At 36.9% G+C, this 19,071-nt stretch overlaps 1 protein-coding gene across 1 annotated transcript in view; it reads right to left on the bottom strand.

Annotated features, from left to right (window-relative positions):
• LOC135201120 (trichohyalin-like) overlaps positions 1–18,863 on the bottom strand; it is an 86,089-nt gene extending 67,226 nt beyond the window's left edge. The window contains exon 1 of the mRNA XM_064229996.1: positions 18,611–18,863. Within this exon, the coding sequence (XP_064086066.1) occupies positions 18,611–18,863 (253 nt within the window). The remainder of the gene's footprint in view (positions 1–18,610) is intronic.
• Positions 18,864–19,071: the final 208 nt, after the last annotated feature.

The raw sequence follows: 19,071 nt of genomic DNA, 5'->3' as shown, positions 1-19,071 counted from the left end.
TCATCATTTTCTTCATCCTCATCATCCATTCATTATACTTATCTTTTACCTTTTTCTTCATCCTCATCATTATTGTACTTACTACTTTTCCTTCATCATCATCATCATCACCATCATTGTACGTGCTACTATCATCCCCATCATAACCATCAACAGAGCCGAAACTTTAATTACTATGTAATAACCTGCCCTACTCTCAATTTTGAGGAAGGGAAACTTTCTACGGGTTTTGGTTACCAAATGTCACCATTTGCTGAAACAACGGCATTTAATATTGTCCGAAAAAGGCTGATTTGGTTTCTTTATCTATATCTGTCTCTTGACACCAGTTGATTTCAACTTACAGAGAGAGAGAGAGAGAGAGAGAGAGAGAGAGAGATAGAGAGAGAGAGACCTTACCTTACAGACCTTACATTTCGTTCGGGTTGCCCCATGGTCCCTCAGTGTGAGGCGCCTCTAATGTCTACCAGAGAGTTGCTAGTACATCTTCCGGTATATTTTGCATCTTTTCCAATCTTGGATGGTCTGGGATGCAGTTTAGATATTTGTCGAGCTTATTCTTAAACACATCTACGCTCACTCCTGATATATTCCTCAGATGAGCTGGCAACGCATTGAATAGACGCTGCATTATCGATGCTGGTGCGTAGTGGATTTGTTCTGTGTGCTTTCCTTATTTTTCCTGGTATAGTTTTGGGCACTATTAATCTACCTCTGCTTGCTCTTTCTGATATTTTTAGTTTCCATGATATTTTTCTGTTATTCCTTCTATCTGTTTCCATGCCTGAATTATCATGTAGCGTTCTTCTTCTCCTTTCTAGACTATATAATTTTAAGGATTGTAGTCTTTCCCAGTAGTCTAGGTCCTTAACTTCTTCTATTCTAGCTGTAAAGGACCTTTGTACACTCTCTATTTGTGCAATATCCTTTTGATAGTGTGGGTACCATATCATATTGCAATATTCAAGTGGACTACGACATTATGTTTTATAAAGCATAATCATGTGTTCATTTTCTTTTCTTGTTTTGAAGTGCCGTAACAACATTCCCATTTTTGCTTTACATTTTGCCAACAGAATGGCTATTTGATCATTGCATAACATGTTCCTATTCATCATCACACCAAGGTCTTTAACTGCTTTCCTTATTTGTGATTGTCTCATTATTAGGTCCCCTATATGCATATAGCTTTCCTTCTCTGTCTCCATAATTTATTGATTCAAATTTATCAGAGTTAAATACCATCCTATTTACCTCTGCCCAATCATATACTTGGTTAAGGTCTCTTTGTAGAGCATTCCTATCTTCATCACAAGTAATTTCTCTACTTATTCTTGTGTCATCAGCGAAACTACTCACTACCGAATCCTTAACATTACTGTCTATGTCTTCAATCATAATACAAACAGTATTGCAGCTAGCACCGTACCTTGTGGCACACCGGATATTACCTTGGTTTCATCCGATTTCTCATCGTTTTGCAATAACTATCTGTTTTTCTGTTGTGTAAAAATTCTTTTAACCATCTTCCTACTTTCATCTACGATATTGTGTTTTCTAATTTTCTTTGCTAATATATTATGGTCTACTTTGTCAAAAGCTTTTGCAAAGTCTAGATAAACCACATCTGTTTCATTTCCGCTTTTCATATTTTTGAATAGTTCTCACGGTGGACTAACAGTTGGGTTTGTGTACTTTTCCGGTACGAAACCGTGTTGTCCTATATTAAACAAATTATTATTAAATGTTTCATAATATTTTTCTTCATTACCCTTTCATACACTTTCATAATATGTGATGTTAGACTCACAGGCCTATAATTACTTGCCTCTAGTCTGATCCACTTTTGAAAGTAGGGGTGATATATGCTAGTTTGTGCTCATCATAAATCTTGCCTGTATCTACACTTTGTCTTAATAATATTGCAAGTGGCTTTGCGATAGAATGAACTACTTTCTTTAACAAAATAGCATTGGGACTCCATCCGGCCTGCAGCAGCTCCATTTTTAATTTCATTAATTGCCTGCACAATATCAGCTTCATTAATTTCTATGTCAGCTAAATATTCACTATTTTCGTCCCTTACTTCTATATCATTATCTTCATATCTATTCTAGGGGTGAATTTCTCTCTTTATATCGTTCTGCCAGTATGTTGCAAATTTCCTTTTTTTCATTCGTTAATCTCCTTCAATTCTCAGAGGGCCTATTTCTATTCTTCTTTTATTCATCTTCTTCGCATATGAGTATAATAGTTTGGGGTTTTTGGCTTGATATTTAATAGGGTTTTTTCTTCCAAGTCCCGTTTTCATTTTCTTTTTGATTGTATAATCTTTTTGTTCTGCATTTTCTATCTTACTTTTTAGTTCTATAACTTTCCTTTCCATGCATTTTTTTCTTTTGCAAGACCTTTTTTCCACTTTCTGATTTTCTGGAACAAGATCCTTCTGTCTCTTGGTATGCATGAATGATGTTTACTTTTCTTCTTCGGTATATATTTATCCACTATTTTCTCCAATATTTTTATATAATATCTCCGTATTTACCCTTATGTCATCACTTACGAAAATATTTATCCCAATCTTTGTTTAATTCTTCATTAATTTCTGACCATTTTATATTTTTACTGTAGAAGTTGTATTTTCCATATCCTTCCCACTTTTTCATTTCTTGCTTATCTCTATTTTCACTTGCTTTGGAATGAACTGTTAATTCTATGACATTATGATCTGAAATACTAGCATTATAAACTATTATTTCTTTAAACATAATTCATCTCGTTCACAATACTACTAAGGTCTAAAGTATTTTCCTTTCTTGTTGGCAGTGATTTATTTGTTGAATGTTGTATTCTAGTAGCATATCTAATAGCTTTTCAAATTGCCTCTTATCTTCTGCACTACTATTACTCTCTTTTTTATATGTATAAGTACAACCACAGTCTCCTATTCGTTCTTTCCATTCTACGAAAGGAAAGTTGAAGTCACCAGATGGAGGAATAGTCCCAGTCCTTGTGATTTCTACATATATCATCCAATTTTTTCAATTATTAAGTCAAACTCTTTAGTATTAGGAGGTCTATATATTACTATGTTCATCAATTTTTCAGATTCAAATTCTACCGCTATTAGTTCACATTCTGAGTTACTATATTTCTCATATATTTTTCCTTGTTTTTTGTCTTTCCCATATATTGCGGTTCCCCCTTGATTCCTATTTTTTCTATCTGATCTATAAGTTTGGAACCCTTTTATTTGATCATCATTCCCAGTCTCTTGGGAATACCAGGTTTCACTTATATTCATTATATCTATTTTCTTTTCATTTTGGGTTAGTTCTTCTATAGTACTCTATTTTTCTTTTTGATTACTCGTAACTAAACCCTGCGCATTCATCACTATGATGGTTTGCTGTTTTCCTCCTTCATTTAATATTGGTAGTAATAAGGATTTTCCCATGTCTCTTTCCTGTTCTGGTATGTTGTTCTTTTTTTCATTTCAGAAAATTCTGACATTAAAAAATCCAACTTTTATTCCATAATATTTGATCTTCTCATCATAATTATTCATTTTGTGTCTGAATCTGCAATTTTCTCCGTTTCTGCAATATCCTCTTGCATAATAAATACAGTTATTATCTCTTGAGTAGAATTTCGGAGCTGATGCTTTGAAATTTTTTGCTGACACCTCTGCATATCTCATTGGTGGTTTGCTTTTCTCTTTTACCTGATATTCTTGATTTTCTCTCTTTATTTGTTTCTTTCTTATTTTGGATTTTATTACTTGGTTGGTTATTTATTTGATTATGATTCATGGCTACAGGGTGCATATATTTGCATTTTTTGTCGAACTTACATCCTTTTCCTTCTTTTAGGTTTTTTACATTTTTTAACATATTTTTTGGATGCAGATCTCTGCAATCATCCCATAGCATCTAAGTATGCACATTTACCATATATTTCATAGTTTTGACATACCTTAGGATGTTTGTAGTAACATCTTTCTCCAAATCTGCAATTTCCCTCTTTCAAAAGGTTGCAGATTTTGTCTTTCTTGTCTATTTTTTCCTCTTTCCCGTCATTGTGTAGATCTGGGTAGAGCCTCTTCGGGATTTGCTTTTCTGTTGTCATATCGTAATTTATTTCTTCGTAGGTATGCTGCTTTATTGCCTCATATGTAGTATCAATGAGTATCTCTGCATCCATACTTTTATCTTGTCTTTGTTTTCCTTATTTTTTTTCTGTCATTTCATTTTTGTTTACTTCTCTTCCGTTTTCCTCTTCTTCTTTTTCTTCTTCTTCTTCCTCTTCCTCTTCTTCTTCATCCTCAACTATTTGTACATTCAATCTTGATTTAATAACATTGTCTATCCATGATAGACATGTTGAAAACAAAAAATTCTGATCCTTTTTCTCAAATCTTGCATTACCTCAGCACACTGTGGATGGGTCGGAATGTTGCAATGCAGCACATTTTTCTGATTAGGTTTTGTGGATTGACTATGCTATACCAAACCTTACACAGTTTGCATGCTTTTGGCATTCTTTTTCCTAATGCATCAATTAGGATATTCACAAGATTCACCTTATTCATTTTCTTTATCGGAATATTTTGGTTTATGTATATTTTCTTTATGAGTCTCTTGACCACTTGGATTTTATTTGGAACTTCTTCAATTATTTTCAAGATGTTTTTCATTAGATTTGTTCCAGTTTGAAGGATTATATCCTTCTAATATATCTATGAATGCTTTTGTATCTTTTTGGTTAGGAACTGTTGCTGATTTCATAGATGAGAGAGAGAGAGAGAGAATACGCACAAAACGGCATAATGCAGTGTTTATATATAAAAAATGAGAGAGAAAGAGAAACTTTAAAAAAGCAGATAATTATGTTGAGCTTTACATGTACAGACACCTTAAAAAATGGACAATTCCCAAAATTTGAGAGAGAGAGAGAGAGAGAGAGAGAGAGAGAGAGAGAGAGAGAGAGAGAGAGAGAGAGAGCACTCTCCTTCAGATCGATGCCTCCTATGAAATATGAAAGGCAGGGGAAGGAAATGATTGGGTGTTATAAGAACGAAAAGACATGGTGGCGAGGAAATGCGCCCGCCGATGGTTTCGCGGTCGACGGACGTCTTGTCTGACGTCTTCGAGAGAGAGAGAGAGAGAGAGAGAGAGGAGGAGGAGGAGAGAGAAAAAGAAAAAAAGGAGGAGCAGGAGCAAAAAAGAAGAGGAGGGGAGGGATAGAGAAAAACGAAGAAGGAGGAGCTGGAGGAGAGAAAAAGGAAGAAGGAGGAGCAGGAGGAGCACGAGAATGAGGAAGGAGAAGGAGCTGGAGGGGGAGAGAAAAAGGAAGAAGGAGGAGGAGATAGGAGAGAAAAAGGAAGGAGGAGGAGCAGGGGGAGAGTAAAAGAAAGGAGGAGCAGGAGAAAAAGGAAGAAGGAGGAGCTGGAGGAGGAGAGAAAAAGGAAGGAGGAGGAGGAGCAGAAGGAAGAGAAAAAGGAAGGAGGAGGAGCAGGAGGAAGAGAAAAATGAAGGAGGAGCAGGAGAGAAAAAGGGAGGAGCTCGGAGGAGAAAAAAGAAGGAGGAGGAGCGGAGGAAAAAGGGAGAGGAAAGGAGAAAAATGAAGGAGGAGCAGGAGAGAAAAAGGGAGGAGCAGGAGGAGAGAAAAAAGAAGGAGGAGGAGCAGGAGGAGGAGAAAGGAGAGAAAAAGGAAGGAGGAGCAGGAGGAGGAGAGGAAAAGGAAGAAGGAGGAGAGCAAGAGAAAAGAAGAGAACGTGCTTGGGCCACAGAGAGAGAGAGAGAGAGAGAGAGAGAGAGAGAGAGAGAGAGAGAGAGAGAGAGGAAGGGAAAAATGAAGGAAGATGCAGATAAATCACAGACGCTGGGACGAGGTTTTGAATGGGCTTGCTTGCTTGCTGGAGGCGGACGAACGAACCGGATCATGGAACGCAGGAGGAGGAGAAAGGGCGGTAAGGAGATGAAAAGGTAAGGAAGCCCCGAGAGGGTAGGATGGCCTTTGTTTCCCGGAGGAAGCAATCGATCACATTCCCGTACGAGGGAAGCGGAGACGAAAGGAACTCGCTGTCTCATGGGAAAGGGGGAGGGGGGGAAACAATGTGTCCCTATAAAGAAGCCGTTGAGAAATCCAATAACTGTTTGTAAATTGCGAGGTTCGTCCGGATAATGGCATCATCCGGCCACAGAAGACAGTCTGATCGTTTAACTGGCCGGAAAAAAAAGCACGGGGAAGGATTTTTTCACTTACTCGGGGAGTAAGCCTACAAATTACTTTGTTTTTATTGTTATTCTTTCTGTTGCTGTTCTTGTTTGGGGGGCGGGTTAGAAAGTCTATGGAAGAGCCTAAAAAGGTCAGAAAAAGGTGTTTCGCCTTGAGATAAAGATACAGAAATCTTCGGATGGGATATTTATGATTTAATTATTAGAATGAAAATGTAAAAAAATAAATAATGTGCACATTAAACAGTACAGAAAAATTATTTCTCATGAAATATAAAGTATTCATTTTAATTTTCGTTGGTGAAACAACGCACTATTTGACCACAGATTTTAGCACGCGCCCCGAGTAAGTTGGAGGTCGGTTCACACCTCGTTGTGTAAATAGGTAAAGATTCTACTCTTTCTGGCTCAGTATTGCCTACTCTAATTGGGTTCGAATCTACTCCTGGATAAGGAAGGACGTCTTGTATCTCTCCTTCGGATGCAAGGCATGTAGAGTATACATAAAAAAAGGCGTGATCCGGCCTCCAGCTTACTTGTGATGCGTGCAAGATTTTCCACTCACGCATAAGTTGTAAACATTACATACTTTTAACGAAAATTTAAAACATGGTAAAATCTACGGTCAAACAAAGCCTGGTTTCACCTATGAAAATTAAAATTAATACTCTACATTTTATTGGAAATCATTTTTCTGTTCTATTTGACATGTACATTATTTTTGACAACTTTATTCTAATAGATAAATCATATATATCCTATCCTGCAATACCTATATTTTTAACTCAACGCAAAACACCTTTTACAGACCTTTTTAGGCTCTCCCATAGTAGTTTGTAGGCTTACTCCCTGAGTAAACGGAAATTGAAACGTGCTAAAATCCATGGTCAAACAGAGCCTCGTTTCACCAACGAAAATTAAAATAAATATGCTAATTTTACTGGAAATAAACTTTCTGCACTGTTTAGCATGCACATTGTTTATTTTCTTACATTTTCATTCTAATAAAAACTGATAAATATCCTATCCTAAAATTCCTGTATCTTTAACTCAACGCAAAACCCTTTTTGTTGGCTTGTTTGGTGTTTTTACGTTGCATGGAACCAGTGGTTATTCAGCAACGGGACCAACGGCTTTACGTGACTTCCGAACCACGTCGAGAGCGAACTTCTATCACCGGAAATACACATCTCTCACACCTCAATGGAATGCCCGAGAATCAAGCTCGCGGCCACGGCGGTGGTACGCAAACACCATACCAACCACGCCACTGAGGTGCTAAAACACTTTTTTTCAGAACTTATTAGACCACAGACCTTTCCTACCGCCAACAACAACAAAGTAGTTTGTAGGGTTACTCCCCGAGTGAGCGAAAATATTGAAGGCGCACGAACACACGGGGAGAATCTTCAGAAAACTCCCTTCCAATCCTACGAAACGAAGGAGAATGATGAGCCACTCCTTCGGGACTCATTAAAGTCAGCCTGAAGATACAGTGATCCTCTGGGTCTCAATCCGTAATTCGGTCCCTCTAAACTCAGTAAATGGAATATTATTCGTATAGGAAATACGTCTAGGCCACAAAGAAAAATGACAATCGGGATTCGTTCATCTCCATTTTCAGTTTTCTGCTAAAGAAAATGATCGTGCCGGGTTTGTTTGCCAGTCCGCACTTTTTTGTTGTGTCCGCCCTCAGATATCATAACTGCTGAGGCTAGAGGGTTGCAAATTGGTATGTTGATCATCCACCCTCCAATCATCAAACATACCAAGTTGCAACCCTCTAGCCTCAATAGTTTTTAATTTTATTTAAGGTTCAAGTTACTCATCATCGGGCTTCTGGCAACGAGATAGGATAGGTCATCACCAGGCCATGGTTAAAGTTTCATGGGCCTCTGCTCATACAGCATTATACCGAGACCCCCAAAAGAGAGCTCTATTTTCGGTGGCCTTGATTATACGCTGTACAGAAAACTTGACTGCGTCGAAGAAACTTCGGCGCATTTTTTTATACTTGCTTTCATTTCATTCTCTCTTGTTAGGAAGACTGAAAACGAGGCAAAATATAACAAAGGTAAAACTTGCCAAATCTCTGTAAGGCAAACTCATCACCGGGTCGAAAAAAGTGAATATAAAAATACTAATATCCAATTAATGATGATGGGGGAAATAAAATTCACCTCGGTCCACTAAAAGCATAATTAACCCGGGCGATTAGATGTCGGTGAAAAATTAGGGGGTTTGGGAAAGGCCGTATAACAACGAGCGCGCTACAAAGACGTTTGTGCAATATGATCGGTATGCTGTTATCATTATCATTATTTCTATTATTATTATTATTATTATTATTATTATTATTATAATATATGTATGTACATATATAGATATTTTATATATGACAGAAAGCAACGCAATTATGGTTTTGAATGGACGTTACTTAATGCCGTTAACAGTGTCCCACATAACATCCACTGTAGGTAGAACCTTTATTTTATATATATATATATATATATATATATATATATATATATATAATATATACTATATATATATATATAAAGTAACGTTCCTTGCAGATATAATTGCATTGCTTTTTTCTTTTACATTTTAACTTCTCTCGATGAGAACTTGATAACATTAAACTATTTTAGAATACCATAAAAGCATAACCGTCAACACTTTTGTTTTGCTATTATTATTATTATTATTATTATTATTATTATTCTTATTATTATTATTATTATTATTATTATTATTATTATTATTATTCATAAAAATCAGAAGACACTACGCTCCAAATCTGTCGCCTTCCATTACCCAAGGACATAATTGGTTTACCGCTCTCCACTTCGGAACTAGAAATTCGACTTAATTACCAGTAGAGAGAGAGAGAGAGAGAGAGAGAGAGAGAGAGAGAGAGAGAGAGAGAGAGAGAGAGAGAGAGAGGTTACGATGGCGAGGGTTGGAAGGAAGTTCTGTCTCTTTAATGACTGCTTCTGAGAAGAATCCTACTCGCTTGAGTCCGAATCTTGATTCCCGTAATAAGGAGACAGAGAGAGAGAGAGAGAGAGAGAGAGACCTTACCTTACAGACCTTACATCTTGTTCGGGTTGCCCCAGGTCCCTCAGTGTGAGGCACCTCTAATGTCTACCAGAGAGTTGCTAGTACATCTTCCGGTATATTTTGCATCTTCCAATCTTGGATGGTCTGGGATGCAGTTTAGATATTTGTCGAGCTTATTCTTAAACACATCTACGCTCACTCCTGTATATTCCTCAGATGAGCTGGCAAACGCATTGAATAGACGCTGCATTATCGATGCTGGTGCGTAGTGAATTAATGTCCTGTGTGCTTTCCTTATTTTTCCTGGTATAGTTTTGGGCACTATTAATCTACCTCTGCTTGCTCTTTCTGATATTTTTAGTTCCATGATATTTTCTGCTATTCCTTCTATCTGTTTCCATGCCTGAATTATCATGTAGCGTTCTCTTCTCTTTCTAGACTATATAATTTTAAGAATTTGTAGTCTTTCCCAGTAGTCTAGGTCCTTAACTTCTTCTATTCTAGCTGTAAAGGACCTTTGTACACTCTCTATTTGTGCAATATCCTTTTGATAGTGTGGGTACCATATCATATTGCAATATTCAAGTGGACTACGAACATATGTTTTATAAAGCATAATCATGTGTTCAGCTTTCTTGTTTTGAAGTGCCGTAACAACATTCCCATTTTTGCTTTACATTTTGCCAACAGAGTTGCTATTTGATCATTGCATAACATGTTCCTATTCATCATCACACCAAGGTCTTTAACTGCTTCCTTATTTGTGATGGTCTCATTATTAGGTCCCTTATATGCATATAGCTTTCTTTCTCTGTCTCCATAATTTATTGATTCAAATTTATCAGAGTTAATACCATCCTATTTACCTCTGCCCAATCATATACTTTGTTAAGGTCTCTTTGTAGAGCGTTCCTATCTTCATCACAAGTGATTTCTCTACTTATTCTTGTGTCATCTGCGAAACTACTCACTACCGAATCCTTCACATTATTGTCTATGTCTTCAGTCATAATAACAAACAGTATTGCAGCTAACACCGTACCTTGCGGCACACCGGATATTACCTTGACTTCATCCGATTTCTCGTCGTTTGCAATAAAACTATCTGTTTTCTGTTGTGTAAAAATTCTTTTAACCATCTTCCTACTTTATCCACGATATTGTGTTTTCTAATTTTCTTCGCTAATATATTATGGTCTACTTTATCAAAAGCTTTTGCAAAGTTTAAATAAACCACATCTGTTTCATTTCCGCTTTTCATATTTTTGAATATGTTCTCACGGTGGACTAACAGTTGGGTTTGTGTACTTTTTCCGGGTACGAAAACCATGTTGTCCTTTATTAAACAAATTATTTTTTATTAAATGTTTCATAATATTTTTCTTCATTACCCTTTCATACACTTTCAATAATATTTGATGATTTTAGACTCACAGGCCTATAATTACTTGCCTCTAGTCTTGATCCACTTTTGAAAGTAGGGGTAATATATGCTAATTTGTGCTCATCATAAATCTTGCCTGTATCTTACACTTTGTCCTCATAATATTGCAAGTGGCTTTGCGATAGAATGAACTACTTTCTTTAACAAAATAGCAGGAATTCCATCAGGCCCTGCAGCAGCTCCATTTTTAATTTCATTAATAGCCTGCACAATATCCCAGGCTCATTAATATCTATGTCAGCTAAATATTCACTATTTTCATCCCTTACTTCTATATCATTATCTTCATTATCTATTCTAGGGGTGAATTCTCTCTTATATCGTTCTGCCAGTATGTTGCGAGAGAGAGAGAGAGAGAGAGAGAGAGAGAGAGATGAGACCAGAAACCAAAATAAGAGCAGGAGCAAGGTCGCATCTGACAGAGAGAGAGAGAGAGAGAGAGAGCTATAATCAAGTGTCCTCTCGGAACGCAAAGCTCAAACATTCATATCTCTCTCTCTCTCTCTCTCTCTCTCTCTCTCTCTCTCTCTCTCTCTCTCTCGACGTCTAGATAGAACAACCACAGTTTGTTGCAAGTTTCAAAGCTAAACTCCTCGGATGGACTAACAAGTCTCTGAGACATCCTAATCCTTGTAACTCCTTGTAATCCTCTTTTATCCGGTCATAAGGACGCCATGATAGGAAGGACTTTCTCATTGCAAATGGCTACACATAAATATTATTGTACAGAGTCCATTAACCCGTGCAATATACATTCTCGTAGACTATACTCGGTTTTTCGGTTTTTTCCATCTGTCCATCCGCCTGTGATGTTTTCGCATGGTAACACTGCGTCCCAGGCTTTAAATAGTTACGTTATGTGTAAGTTTTAGGTAAATAAAAGGATATCTGGGTTTACATTTGCAACTGAAAAGTGTTTTAGTAATTTACTGTATGGGAATTACACCGTTAATATTCGAAATAGGATATTATTTAAAGCCCGGGAAGCAGTGTTACCATGCGCGAACACCGCAGCCGGATGGACAGATGGTAATAACAGAGTATAGAAGTGTATTATTTATTCCACTATCTTTTCCTAGTAAAGAAAAATCAGCTCAAGAACACGAGTGACTCCAGTTATCAAGGGAGATGATCAAAAGGCAGAAAAATGCCTGACCCGATCAAATAACATCAGATAAAGAATGAGAAACAAAGAGAAACAATACCGTTCGTTATAGAATTCGGTGTTGACAATTGTCAAGAAACGAAAGACTGAAAAGAACAGGTGAAAGGGGAAATGAAGGCAGACAAGAAAAGGGCGGGGAAAGTTAATTGCGGGCAACAAAGGGCCGGAAAATGAAGCCGTCAAAATAATAATAAAATGAAAATAAACGGTTTTTGCCGTTGAACAAAACTCGACAGGGAAAACTCGACAAGAAGCTACGCGCATGCGCGAACAGATGTCAGGCAATGACAAGCGAATGACCAAACAACAGACAATTCCAGAGAGCGAGAGGGAAGTCAACGAGAGAGAGAGAGAGAGAGAGAGAGAGAGAGAGAGAATTCTTTAAAACTGCAGAAAGTTATGTTACTTTAACCATATACACAAAAAACGGCGCTATGGAGTGTTTATATAGAAAAAATGAGAGAGAGAGAGAGAGAGAGAGAGAGAGAGAGAGAGAGAGAGAGAGAATACTTTAAAATTGCTGAAAGTTATGTTACGTTCAACATATACACAAAAAACGGCACTATGCAGTAGTTTATATATATAAAAATTTGAGAGAGAGAGAGAGAGAGAGAGAGAGAGAGAGAGAGAGAGAGAGAGAGAGAATATGAAGGATTTTCCCCTAAAGGACACGACAGAAAACCGTACTGCAATGACAAGCCAATGACCAAACTACAGAAAGTTCAAGAGAGAGAGAGAGAGAGAGAGAGAGAGAGAGAGAGAGAGAGAGAGAGAGAGAGAGAATCTGAAGGATCTTCCCCTAAAGACACGACAATGCGGAGGGGATTTGAGGGCAATACAGAAGAATGGAGGAAGGTCAATGGAGAGTGGGCCCAAGTCGGGGGCACTAGTGGCCCAAGAAGGGTCATGAATGTCTGGAGTGGGCTCTCGTGGCCGAGGTTTTTCAAAGGAAAGTGACAGGAACAGGGTCACCATGGCAACCGCATCAAAAGAGAGATGACGTAACCCGAATAGATCTATTGGAAAGTGAGATCCTCGGAGGAAAAGGAAATGATTTTATACGTACATACTTATGTCACCGCCACCAAAATAAATGAATAAATAAATAAATATGTAATTAATATGCTCGAAGGTAAATGAAATGATATTATAAATACATACTTATCTCACTACCCCCAAAATAAATGTTAATAAATAAATAGATGAATAAATAAATTAATAAATAAATGAATTCATAATATATAAATCAATTAAATTATTTTCGTGGAGACACACAGACACGAGTAAACAAACAGAAACACAACCTCCTTCCAAAAACGACATTAACAACATGAACATGACCTTGATAGGGGAAGGAAAGTAAAAATTATTCTAAATATAACAAAAGACGAAAATATGACCAAAAAGTAACTATCACTATGTTATCACATCAACAAACATCCACCTCGGCACCTTTTATATTGCCAAAAAGTGCGAAAACAATGCAGAATTATTATAATCTATTTAATTATCAAATCTTCCCAAAAGACAATATTCATACGGCAAAATTTCATGAGGTCTGTCGGGCATGTGAACATGGAACACGTGTTGGAAACAGTTTCAGACAAAAGTAAATATGTTCCATCGTTATTGCAATTGGGAAAAACATCAAAAGGTTTACCAATCAGAAGCAAGGTCGCTGAAGAACTCTCTCACTCTCTCTCTCTCTCACACACACACACACAAATCATTCAGATAGATGCATACATTACACGGACGCTTTAAACGCTGTATAACGAGCATCGTACGTGCAGCGTTTAATAAACACTAAAATATACAGCAATTATCACGTGAACTGTACAAAAATGTACATTAAAATAAATGTACTACAAAGGCAGAAAGTGCTTTCATGGGACATCTGGGTTTAATTAATAAACGGCACAACAATTCTCTGGCATTTTAATATAAAACATTAACACGGGCAATTCCTGATGGCTACGTTATTCCCACATGAGAGAGAGAGAGAGAGAGAGAGAGAGAGAGAGAGAGAAGAGAGAGAGATTACTTTGAATGTCCATCTTTAAATGGTCCATCTTCTCCAATCTTCTTCTTCACCCCTTACACACACACATCATTCATCATTGCGACACCCACACACACACAATAATATATATATATAATATATATATAAATTGTATATATATATATATTATATTCATATATTATATTTATATTTATATATAATACGTACATAGAGAGAGAGAGAGAGAGAGAGAGTAGAGAGAGAGAGAGAGAGAGTCAGTCAGTAAATTATTAATTTCTTTGCGCATTCTAAAACTGAAAAAAAGAGTTGATTTGTTGCAAAGACAAAAATAAAAATAGCATCACACTGAGGGGCAAAATAAATAAATAAAAAAAAAGAGAATAAAAATAGCGAAAATATGTTACAGTCAGCTAACAGTCAATCTAGTGGCCGGATAAGATGCCAGTTGTCACGCTAACTGGCACTAAAGATATCAGCCACGCATGCGCAGATTACCTGCCGCACGAGGGGGAGGCGGGGGGAGGGGGGTGTATAAGGCTACGATAAGGTACTACACGACCTCCCCTCCACGACTAAAAGCCACGACATGACGACATTTGTAAAGGTATTTACGACCTGTATAAGTTATTTCCAATTCTGGTTCAAACAAGCTTATGTCATATGACATAATGGATTCTTTGCTTGAAAAACTTGAATAATTTTACGGAGGTCTTGTTGCCAATGCAGCCGGGGTGCAAGAACTTCTGCACGTTTGCCTCATCGAAGTCGGGCTACTTTGGCTTTGGTCGGAGAGTGGATGGGTGACCGGTGAACACCAGTTGATGTCAGGCAATAATGTGCATATTCCAACAGGGTTCACTATTAGTAAATTTGAGGAATAGTGGGTACGGGGTACGGTCGTGGGTGAATTTGGAGAAAAAAAAAAAAAAAAAAAAAAAAAAAAAAAAAAAAAAAAAAAAAAAAAAAAAAAAAAAAAAAAAAAAACACCGAATTTTGGATTAGTCTGTTTTACAGTTTTCTTTGTAAGTGGCATCACAACCTATCAAAAGCACAGGCGTGGGGCTAGCAATCCCACCCCCAAAACTAAATGCTAACAAATCCACAACATCCCAAAGCATCCAAAACTGATATTAGTATTTAACAAAATTTTTCTATGTTCCTTTTCCACGATTTCCCTGACAAGCCTACTAGTTCTTTGTCCCGCTACTTCCAGACCCTCTTGACTGCTCACAGTCTTCCATCAAACGTTAGGTATTTGATGCGAGAGACTATATAAGTCACAAAATGGACCCCTGCAACAACAGAGGTCAATTTCGTAAAAAGCCCCCCAAAACTCATTTCGTTAAAATGCAAATAAACTCACTGCATCAAATGCAAAACCGTTGGCAACGTTGCATGCACCTGCAGACACGTACGCAAAATTAAATCAAAGAGAAACTCTCACGTACGTAGAATACAAAACGCACATATATAAAAATAAAAATAACAAATCTCACGTACGTAAAAGTCAAAAAAAAAGAAAAGAAAAAAGAAACTCACGTATGTGAAAGAGAGAAAAAAGAGTAAGAAACGCTTACTTAAAAAACACACACACATGCGTAAAAAAAAAAAAACTTTAAAAGCGGTAACCTTGTCTGGAAGCTATAGTAAAGAACAGTCTGGCGGAATATTCCAGCGGCGGCGGTGGAGGATGACACGAACCATCAACCAGCCAATTGCGACAAGCTTCAAACGAGGTGCCACGCCCTCCTCACCTGGCTCTCGCTCACCTGCGGGCGCTACTGCGTCTAGACTCTCTCTCTCTCCGACCGCCCACCCACCCACCACCCACCCAAACCACCACCCACCCAAACCACCCACCAGACAATTTGCAATCATGGGGATGGAGGTTTAATATCCTCGCTTCCAACTCGATCAGCCACGCCTATTTGTATTTCAATTTTTTATCTTTTTTCTAAACGCAACTAAGAGATATTATCCCATCGCTTTCAAAATAAATTCGCCAGACTCGAAGAAAACTGACGCATGCGCGAAAGGTACAACTTCCAAGTCACATTAAGTCGTTATGAGTTTAACGGATTTATTTCGGAAGCGATGGGATATCTCCTAGCTGATTAAAATAAATAAATAAATAAATAAAAATGTTCCCAGAGCATCAAAAACTTCATCCAATAATCTGCATTGATTTCGTAAGAAAATCACTGCTGTCGGTGAGATTAATAGTTAAGTTTAAGCCTTTCTGGAATGAAATGGAACGTAGAATTTACGACAAAGGCCAAGTGCTGGGACTTACGAGGTCAATCAGCGCTGAAAGGGAAATTAAATGTTAGAAGGTATTAAGGTTTGAAAGGTGTAATAGGAGGAAAACCTCGCGGAATTAAGATAGAAGAAAAAACAATAAGAACGGAGGTACAGTAAAATGAATAAAACGGGTCGCAGGTAGGGGTCGAAGGGACGCTGCAACGAGCCCTACGTAATGCCTACAGTGCACCGCGTGAGGTGCACTGAAGGCACTACGGGAAAACCTTTATTAAACAAGTCACAGGTAATTTTTTGTACACCCAAATCAAAACAGACATTCCCTCAGGTAAGTTAACAGTTAAAATTTTCTTTAACACCTAAGTCCAATAGCAGACATTTGATCATTCGTGATTTATCTGACTAAATGTAGAGACTTTCCCTGGAATCCTATTACACACCAAACACAAGTCCTGGATCCGTAGAGCATTTGTATCTATTGACAGACTTACAAGAGCTTTGCGTCGAAACTGGAATGGATGTCATGTGTACACAGGTGATCTGATTGCAAAATTGAACAATTAACGACTTTCTTTCCTCACCATATTTTTTTAAAGTAAACGTATGTGTATATCAATAAAAAAAATATATCTTTTATTTTCTTGTGCTATTTGTTTGAATATTTTATGGGTGGGACGTATCAGAAAAATTAATTTTTTTTTTCTCTCTCTCTCTCTTTTTTAGGATGAGACTTTCTCTAGTGTTTCCCATCAGTCACTGATCTTTGCAATTGTGACACCAGAATGGTTGAAATGAACGAAAAAAAAACTTATTTCCCTTTTGTAAAGAGGAATTACGATAATATAATTCATGGTTAAAACAGATCTTCAATCAACCTGAACTCAGTTGAAATCAACGAAAAAAAATTCCCTTTTGTAAAGGACTACAATAATTTAATTCACGGTTAAAACAGATCTTTAATCAAGCTGAACTCAAAACTATAATTTCGTTCACGGTTAAACGGTAATACGTTAAAATCAGACTAAACTTGAATGACACACAAACTGTACAAGTTTCTTAAGCAATTTACAGAACGGTCAATAAGGCTGTGACTGAGACTCCGAAAACTCTCTCTTAATTTCCTAAGGTCGCCTCAAACTTTAGCCATAAGGACCCGTTGGCGCCCCCGTGCAAACAGTCCTCCAGCACGTCTTATTTCCGATAACTGGTTGTCAGAGCGATTCGAAGAACACGGCTTAGTATTTCCAAACATCCAATAAAGAGAAAAATTCTTTAGTATTTCCAAACATCCAATAACGAGAAAAATTCTTTAGTATTTCCAAACATTCAATAACATGAAAAATTCTTTAGTATTTCCATTTATGAGTATTTCCAAATATTCTATAATAATAGGAAAAATTCTATAGTCTTTCCAAAATTCCTATAATCAGAAACATTCTTTGCTCTTTCCAAAAATCCTATAATAATAAGAAAAATTCTTTAGGATTTCTAAAATTCCTATAATTAGAAAAATTCTTTAGTTTTTCCAAAATTCCTATAATCAGAAAAATTCTTTAGTATTTCCAAAATTCCAAGAATAGGACAAATTCTTAAGTATTTTTAAAAAAACCAATAATAAAAAAATTCTTCAGTATTTTCAAAAAACCATTAATAAGAAAAATCCTTTAGTATTTCCAAAAATTCAACAATAAGCAAAATTCTTTAGTATTTCCCAAAATTCCTATATCATGAATATTCTTCAGTACTCCCAAAAAAACCAATAAGATAAATTCTTTAGTATTTTATAAAAAAAATTTAATAATACGAAAAATTCTTTAGAATTAAAAAAAATCCAATAATAAGAAACATTCTTTTGTATTTCCAAAAATCCAGTAATAAGTTCTTTAGTATTTCCAAAAATCCAATAATAAGTTTCAATAATAAATAATAAATAAACAGGACATACTCTGGATATAAAGGATACACAGCATAGTTATAAAACTTATATACGTGGCTATCTAGTATTTCCAAAAATACAACAATAAAAAAACAGCTGATTATTTCACTCTTAAAAAGGCAGGACACCAACTGGGTAAAGAGGAAATACACAGCAAAGTTATAAAACTTGTATATGTGGCTAAGAAGCGAATGAGGCTACGCATACAAGTCACCATGAAAAAATACACGCACACATATCCAACCAATACATTTTTATTATTATTATTATTATTATTATTATTATTATTATTATTATTATTATTATTATTATTATGGAAGTAGTTTTACCAGGCCGCTGAGCTGAAATTATCAACTCCCAAAGGGTTGGCCCGAAGGATTTGTTTTTATTTATCTACAAACATACAAAATACATACACACACATACACGAGCGAGTTTGCACCGTCTGACCGACAAGACAGACACCAAAAAACTTGGCAACTTGGCCAAAAAAGGCGCGGGAAGATGCCACATGTTGCCAGGAGATCCCCGCAACAAAAATCAGTTGACCTGGAATCTTTTCCCTCCTCAACCTTTTGTAAAACCTTCCTTCTTCCTCCTCCTCCTTCTTCGGGAGAGGACAGGGCGGGATGAGGGCTTCCTGGAGATCTTTCCAGGAAGCGAAAAAGCAGGAGGAGGGGTGGTATGGAGGGGTTGAGGGAGGAGGAGGAGGAGGGTTCCACTTCGGAACACATCCCAATAAGTCAACAAAAGAGTAACCAGGCAACCGGCTGTCTGCTTGTTGCAAGAGGTCGCCATGATGCACAGATGGGCAGATTTGCTCTTATTTAAACGAGAAGAAGAAGCAATTTTAAAAGGATCCATCCAATGAATATCGTTCAGTTAACAAGATCTCGATAAGTTTTAAACGACGCATTAAAATAGCATACGTCTTGAAGTAAA

Source organism: Macrobrachium nipponense, chromosome 28, assembly GCF_015104395.2.
Source record: "Macrobrachium nipponense isolate FS-2020 chromosome 28, ASM1510439v2, whole genome shotgun sequence".
NCBI classification, from domain to species: Eukaryota; Metazoa; Arthropoda; class Malacostraca; order Decapoda; family Palaemonidae; genus Macrobrachium; species Macrobrachium nipponense.
This window is presented reverse-complemented; position numbering and strand designations above follow the sequence as displayed.